This window comes from Triticum urartu, chromosome 4, assembly GCF_003073215.2.
Source record: "Triticum urartu cultivar G1812 chromosome 4, Tu2.1, whole genome shotgun sequence".
Taxonomy (NCBI): domain Eukaryota; kingdom Viridiplantae; phylum Streptophyta; class Magnoliopsida; order Poales; family Poaceae; genus Triticum; species Triticum urartu.
The window spans coordinates 12,682,921-12,691,162 of record NC_053025.1 but is presented as its reverse complement, the minus strand read 5'-3'; the positions used below and the strand labels follow the sequence as shown (position 1 = coordinate 12,691,162).

Genomic DNA, 8,242 nt, shown 5'->3' with positions numbered 1-8,242 from the left:
GATGACGGCGGGCAACATCCATGTTTCTGGGTAAGTGCTTACAGGTATGTGATGTAGGCACACTTTGCTCTACCTGTGGCCGGGAATGACAGAAAGGAACTTGGCCATGGCCGGGCACAATGAGAACCTGGCGGATTCTCACCAGAGACGGTAGGGGAGGGAGGCGGGATTGCGGGACATGGGCGGCGGTGAGTTGGGGGCAACAATGATGTAGGCAGCGTAAGGAGACACAGCTCGTGTGCGGGAGAAAGGGAGAGATGATTTATTAGGAGTTGGCGATGTCCAGCTATATTTTAGTAGGAGAGGTGGAATTTGAATAGGTTCCGCTCAAATTTTTGATGGATTAAAGGTTTTGGGAAAGTGCTAGGTGAAGCTTAATTGCTTCAGTTTTGCTAAAGCACATCTAGATGTGCCATAAGTATTGCACATCTAAGTCCAATGTCATTGATCTTACGCGGAGATTAATGTGGGTTCTTTTTTTATGCTTGATTGAGTCAATTAGATGTGTAATAACTAGAGTACATCTAGATGTGCCCTAGACGTCCTCAAACCGATTTTCTATTAGACCTCTTCCAATGCAAAGGTGCTTAGATGAGGTGCTAAGTGCATTAAATACCTTAGCAACTCAACACCCCAATGCATATGTGCTTAGCTTGTTGTTACTAAGCACACATTATTTAATGAGTTAGCACCTAAAGTCTTTCATGTATTGGTAAAATTGTTTCATTTAAGTGGTTTGCCTAGGTTTTTGCGCTTAGCATTGGTTTTTCCTGGGGTCACCAAAGTATTCTCTCTCCTCCTTAAATATAGTGTCATGTCATTTTTTCGCTTATGTGGCATGCTTAGCACCTGTCCACGGTGGAGTATTGGGAGGGGCCTTAGGGAATTATAGCTTTTTGGGCAAGGGCTAGATATGCTCTTAACTATATTCAAACAATAATACACCTCTCTCATAAAATAAAATCAACTTGCAGTTGAGAGTTGGATCCAAGACCGACTCCTGCCCAGGCCAAGCCCGGATCACATGTCTTCAATGAAGCAGCAGCATAAAAGTGTAACACAGCCCCGGCCGGTCCCAATGTTCACAAATGCTACTGCCTCCGTTCGTTCAAAAATAATGATCAGATGCACTTAATTACAACAAAATGTGTTGTTATTAAATCTCTGACGCTTTGCTAGTAAATTTTGAGCAGGGAATCGCAGCTCCGGCTCAAGGTATTGGCTCGCTGAAACACAATTACTCCTACCCCGTTGTACATAAGTTTTAGAGGGACAAATTAAGGTAGCCATCACTACAAACGTTAGTACTCCACCACTGCTACGGGGCAAGGAGTAATTCAGCAGTTCGTGCCAGTACAAGGCTCAGTTTGCAGCTCATTTAAATACATTTAAAAACTTTTGTACAGTAGTACGTGAAATGGAAGTTTTTGAATTTTTTGTGTGTAAATACAAGTTTAAACTGCCATCCAAATGATTTTCCCGGGAGAAAACCCAACTTGGCACGAGCGAGAATTACGGGGGCGACTTGCTTAATAAAAAAGGCTAAGGAAAGGTAGCAGCAGGCATCAGCTAGCTCAGCAGCAGCAGCCAGCAGCGGTAGCAAATGATTTGGTGAGGACGAACCATCCGTAAGGTGACCCGTCCCTTTTCCCTTACCTCACCTCACCTTCTCCTCCGGCGTCTTCCTTCCTCTCGGCCTATAGATCTCCTCTCTCTCCGAGGACTCGCTCAGCAAGCGCACGGCCGGAAACCCAGTCCAGGCACCTAGCTACCGCCGCGCCGCGCCAAGAGCCGCCACCTCGTCCCCGGCTAGCGCGCGGCAATGTCTTCCAACGGCAAGCCCAACCCGCAGCCCCCCGCCGCCGCCGCCGCGGCCACCAACGGCGCGGGCGCGGGCGGGCCGCCCAAGATGTACCAGCGCCCCATCTACCGCCCGCAGGGCCCCGCAAAGGGCCGCCGCGGGGGCCGCTCCTCCTGCCGCTTCAGCTGCTGCTGCTGCTTCTTCTGGGCCGTGCTCGTCGTGCTCCTCCTGGCCCTCGTCGCCGCCGTCGCCGGCGGCGGCTTCTACCTCCTCTACCGCCCCCACCGCCCGGCCTTCACCCTCTCCGTGGCGCGCGTCAACAAGCTCAGCCTCTCCAGCTCCGCCACGGCGCCCGCGCTCACCGACTCCATCGACTTCACGCTCACCGCCAAGAACCCCAACAAGAAGCTCGTCTACCTGTACGACGACTTCACCGTCACCGCCGCCACGGCCGCCAACGCCGTGCCGCTCGGGGAGGCGACCGTGCCGGGGTTCCTGCACGAGGCCAACAACATCACCGTCATCAAGGCCACCGTCACCGCGGCCGCGCTCGGGGTCGACCCCACCGCCGCCAGCTCCGACATCAAGAAGTCGGGCACCTTCGCCATCACCCTCGACCTGGAGACCAAGGCCGGCGTCAAGGTGGGCGGGCTCAAGACCAAGAAGATCGGCATCCAGGTGCACTGCGACGGCATCAAGGTGGCCGCGCCCGCCGCGGCGCCCGCGCCGGCGAAGAAGAAGGGTGTGAAGCTCACCGTCGCCAAGGCGCCGTCGAAGGCGCCGGCCGCCGTGGAGGCCCCGGAGCCGTCCGCGGCCGTCGACGACGCGACAACCTCGCCCCCGGCGGCGACCACCGTCGCGCGCGTGTGCCAGGTCAGGATCCGAGTCAAGATCTGGAAGTGGACCTTCTAGTGACGACGCAAACTCCCAGGGGGCACATTGCGAAAGCGAACCAAAGCCACTTTACTTTTCACCTGGGACGCGGCGGTAGTAGAGATCACAACCGACGGTTGCTGTAAAAAAATATCCCATTTGAATTTTACGAAATTTGGCGGGGGGGAGGGGAGGGGAGGAGCGATGTGAGGTTTGAGGTATTTGTTTATTATTTCTCCTTATTTTTCTACGTTTCTTTTTTTTGCGTCACCTTATTTTTTGCTAGTGCAAGTACACCTTGGGGATTGTTCCGCTTAACTTTGTACGACTATTACATATCTATCTGAATTTGTAACTGTTTTTTTTTGTCGGAGGGAATTTGTAATCGTTAGTGGCATGTATTACTAATGTACTGTCAAACTATACTCTCCTTTATTTTCATGTTACAGCCCATGGTTTTGTATTCCTGACGGACAGTTTTGTAATAGTATGGAGTATGATTATGCAGAGATTACGCGTGATTTTTTCTTAAAAATGATCATACATCCCTTGCTTAGGAATATATTCTGGAGCCCAAGGTTTCTTTTTGCCGAAGTACAGTAGTACAGTACTAATTTTGTACGCCAGAGGAAAGGCGAGCGCTGTAGAATTACAGGAAGTGAAGAGTTCTGAACAGAAAGAAATGTACAAGTTCTGAGGATTTGCGCCGTGAGGCTGAAGCTGTTGAAGGGCAAAAGGGTCATTCGCTGTTAAAAAAGGGCTTTCTTTTGTGCTTAAGCACGATGATGGGGGTCGTTTACCGGGATCGGTGAGGGCTTAGTTTAAAGGTCAACACAAATCATTAAAGCACGCCGCATCTTTTCCCAACACGCGACCCTGGAAAAGGAGGAGGAAATTTACATCCCGTACTCGCGAGATGTGTTAAACAGTAGACGCCACCGCTATTGTTAAAAGCTGGGCGACCGTGCAACCATGAAGAAGCATCTTTGGTCCGCAGTCTAATCATCCGGTTCTAATGGTGGTAGTGGAGTACATTATTATTAGTACTCCCTTCGGTCCTTCTTACTCTGCATATTAAGTTTGTCTGAAGTCAGTCTCATCCAACTTTGACCAAGTTTACACCAAAAATTATTAACATTCACATAACAACATATTTATTATTAGATCCATCTAGAAATATATTTTTATATTATATTTATTAGATGTTATAGATGTTAATATTTTCTAATATAAATTTGGTCAAATTTAGCAAACTTTGACTTCAGACAAAACTAATGTGCGGAGTAAAAAGGACCAGAGGGAGTACTATGTTCTCTCTTTTTTTTTAAATTAAATCCCTTGTTCATTAACTTGTGATAAGAGTTAGTACATGTTTAAGAAGAAGAGCTATAGATTTTGGGGTACATCTTCCATCACTCAGAACAAAACGAGCCCATAGCCACGTAGCCAACTCATGGGCAACAACAAATAGCTTCTATGGGACAATGATTGAAACGAGTTTGAGTAATTCCACGGGTCGTATAGTACAAATCATCGAGGGTCGTTTCATCGGATATATCAAGCGTAAAGCCCCATTGTTTTCTGAAAAAGTGCTTTCTCCGTTCGGAATTACTTGTCTTAAAAATAGATGTATCTAGAACTAAAATATGTCTAGATACATTCATTTCCACGACTTGTTCCGAACGGAGGGAGTAAGTGCTATGCATCTTCAGGCTCTCGATTACACGATCGACGCGGGACGGGGCACTTTAGTATGCCTGTTAACCAAGACCACACAACATGAAAGGGGTGAGCACAGGTCGAGCCCATTCCATCATCATGCCTCGGTTTTTCGTCCATGTTGCTAATCCCTGATAGAGTAATATGATGGTCGCACCGACAAACACCCATTCTGTTAAAGCTCTAGGCAATAAGATCCATCATCTCATGTTGCAAGAAAAAAATGGCAACGATTTCCCTTGAGTCAACATGTCAAAACGTTTGTCCATTCTAGTGTCCGGTCAATGACACTAGTAGAAAACGGGCTTTTAGTCCCGGTTTGATTTTTTTATTTTTTTCTTAATTTTTAAATTTCTGAATTATTTTACAATTTAATTTCTAATCACCCCTCATCACTACTGAATTTTATCTATAATCTCTATTCTTTAATTACCCTCATCATTTCAAATCGTCTAACTTTCCGGCCGGTCACCCATCCTGTCACTACTTCAGTCTAAGCACGCTTAACCTCCGAGTTCTATTCCCCCTAATTTTCAAGTCTGCACTTGTTGTTTTTCCGACAATAGTAAGTTGTCAATCCTATTAATCCTAAGTGATTTAGCTTGAGCATGAAGTCACATGTTTCACTGTTTGAGTTTCAAACTATTATTCTAAAAGCAATAATGATTTAGTAACACTAATATTTCTTAAATAAGTAGTTTGACCAGATTTGACCAAAATTCAAAAAAACTGAAATAATTATTTAGTAACACTAATATTCTTGAATAATTATTTAGTAACACTAATACTTCTTGAATAAGCAGTTTGACCAGATTTAACCAAAATTCAAAAAACCTGAAATTTGAGCATAACTTTTTCCCTTTTAGAATTTGAGGATTCTAGAAATTTGCAAAACGGTCTACGGCCATCAAATTCGGATGCGGATTTTCGTGCTGAACATTTTGATATATTATACTTCTTAAATAAGTAGTTTGACCACAGTTTGATCAGATTTAACCAAAATTTAAAAAAAAAATGAAATTTGAGCATAACTTTTTCCCTTTTAGAATTAGAGGGTTCTAGAAATTTTCAAAACGACCTACGACCCGGATGCAGATTTTCGTGCTGAATATTTTAATATATTATACATTTTTCCCGACATCGTATGCAAAAGTTATAGCCGTTTCCGACGTCGTATGCAACAGTTTGAGACACGAACCCCTTTAATACCGGTTTGAGAGACGAGCCAGGACTAAAAAATGCGACACAAACCGGGACTAAAGGGCATCGCACTTTTTAGTTCCGGTTCGTATCTCAAACCGGGACTAAGGTCTAATCTTTAGTCCCGGTTCGTGTCTCAAACCGAGAGTAAAGGTCTCATTTAAATCGGGACTAATGCCTTTAGCCACTCGAATCAGGACTAATGCTCACATTAGTCCCGGTTCGTAATGCAATCAGGACTAATGTGTATATTGAGCTGTGACCAAAGCCCTGTTTTTCTACTAGTGTGAGATCACTCACCTTGGAGAGCAAGTGTGCCACACAACGTGTTATAACTTCCCTCGGAGGAGAGTTCTGAATCCATACATTGTTCCAATGTTTTTTTTTACCATCGTCCACTTGTCAAATATACCATGTTTAACGGGGAATCCTATTTACTCCACAGGTCGATGGTTAGCGAGCAAACACATACCCTTGTGATAGCTATGCACATATATTGGGGCCGACCCAACTAGACAATTTCGGAAGATTCCACATTCCGGTTTTAGAAATGTTCTAGAACCTTTGCGGACCATTTTTCTTCCTTCTGGTTTTTCATTTTCTTGTCCTTTTTTATTTTCATTTTCAATTTTTGTTTCGCATTTTTGTTATGAAATATGTAACATTTCCTTCAATCAAGATCTTTTTTTGAATCCATGAACATCTTTCAAATTCACAAACATTTTTTAAAATTGATGAACTTTTTTCCCAATCACAGTCTTTTTCTAAATTCATGGATATTTTTGAGAGGGGCGTTTTGGCTCCCGGGAGCATTTGCTCCGGGATGAACAATACCGCAAAAAAAAGGTGGTAAAATTTATTCAAGAAATTCTGATTTTTATCTGGATGTTCGTGTTAATCTCACATGCATGCTAGATAATTTTCATGTGAAACGAAGCGGCAGTGTTTCATCGGTAAAAAGTCAAATTTGGGGTGACATTTTGGGGTAACATTTGGTGCTCATTTTTTTGCACAAGCCAAACTGTTTAACCTTTTTGCCTAAAACTTTGCAGGCAGCATTCAGATGTGATTATAAATACCTAAAAAATGTTGGGTTTTTTCTTGTATTTCAAAAAATATTTTTCGAGCGCAGGAGCAAGTGCTCCCGGGAACCAAATCAGATTTCCAAATATTTTTCAATTTGCTAACATTTTTTAACCATCAATATATTTTTCAAGTTCACAAAAAAATTTAGCATTTGTGAACATTTTTTTATTCACGAAAATTGTTTGAATTAGTGAATATATTTAGAATTCCACAATTTTTTCAAACGATGAAAATTTAAATTTGCAACTATTTTTTCAAACTCAAGAACATTTTTCAAAACCACGAGTATTTTCTCAAAAAATTTAACATTATTTTATTTTGCAAATATTTTCCAGATTCAATGAAAATTTTCAAAATATTGAACATTTTTTTAAGTTCACAGTTTTTTCGAAAATCATGAATAGTTTATAAATATATGGTAATATTTTAATAGAAAAATTGATCAAAGTAAAAAAACTAGTCACAAATCCGACAAGCAGTGGGTTGGCCCATTTAGTGCTGACACGCGGAGGGGTGCTCGTTTGGTGACTTTCCTGCCAGCTTCGCGCGGAATAGTACTCATGCTTAATTTTATCGATGCCGTCTATGCTGCTCTGCCACATGAATGATGCATTCTTCCTCAACGCAACATTTAAAAGTCACCATCCGAAAAATATCCGTGTCAACATTTAAAAGTCATTCTCCAAGCAGCAGTAGCCAAAATTGAAATGGTTAATATCATGGAACCCATACCTCCTTGCCGCTTTGGTGCACACAAATTACCAGGTGAACCAATCATTCTTTTTTTATTGACACCATCCCTTGTTACCAGTGTGACATTGCTTGCATGATTCTTTGGTCCGAATATTGCGTATGATGGTTTACCTTGTGCAATGGATTTAAGGGTAACCTCTTTTTCCAACGTTGATAGCCGTTTTCCTTCCACCCATTTATTCTTTGTTCTCTCTACTACCTTCATCCTGATTTATTGGTCTTCTTCGTATTTTATATCAAAATTTGATCATATATTTAACCAACAAAATGTTAATGCATGTCATAGAAAAATTACATCGTTGGATTCATATTTGAACATAGTTTTCAATGATACTAATTTGTGTGACAAGCATTAACTTTTTGTGAATTATATCCATGGTCAAAGTTTGACACAAAATACCAAGGGGAGCAATAAACCAGGATGTAGATAGTAATTCCCATGTGCTAACAAACACCAACAAATAGTAGTTTTCTCTTAGAACTAACAAGTAGATTCAGCTTGCGATATAAAAAAACAGGTAGACTCTTATTGGGCCGGTTAGGCCTGCCACTGGGCCAGTAACCCAGTAGTCCAGTTGCCCCAGAGAAACCCTTTTCTTGCTCCCTTCTTTTCCATCCCCGGTGTGCAGCTTCTTTCTTAAAAAAAAACAAGAGATAGACGTGCGCGCTCGTCTGACACTCGTGTAAAACCTCTCCCGGAAGGAACTTAACCGAAAGGGTAACGCGCCTGTACAGCTCACAAGGTTAATCTCGACTAATCCTTGTCGTGCAAGACACGAAGGTGACGGCATGCAGGAGATCGGCGACGGT

General features: G+C 43.0%; 1 protein-coding gene across 1 annotated transcript; it reads left to right on the top strand.

Moving 5' to 3' along the window:
- Window positions 1-1,578: 1,578 nt before the first annotated feature.
- LOC125550261 (NDR1/HIN1-like protein 2) lies at window positions 1,579-3,115 on the top strand. The gene has a single exon (XM_048713219.1). The coding sequence runs from the start codon at window positions 1,823-1,825 to the stop codon at window positions 2,711-2,713; it is 891 nt and encodes a 296-aa protein (XP_048569176.1). The 5' UTR covers window positions 1,579-1,822; the 3' UTR covers window positions 2,714-3,115.
- The last annotated feature ends 5,127 nt before the right edge of the window (window positions 3,116-8,242 follow it).

Bases quoted from the DNA above. Each gene is read 5' to 3' on its own strand.
- LOC125550261 (XM_048713219.1), top strand. From the start codon at position 1,823: ATGTCTTCCAACGGCAAGCCCAACCCGCAGCCCCCCGCCGCCGCCGCC.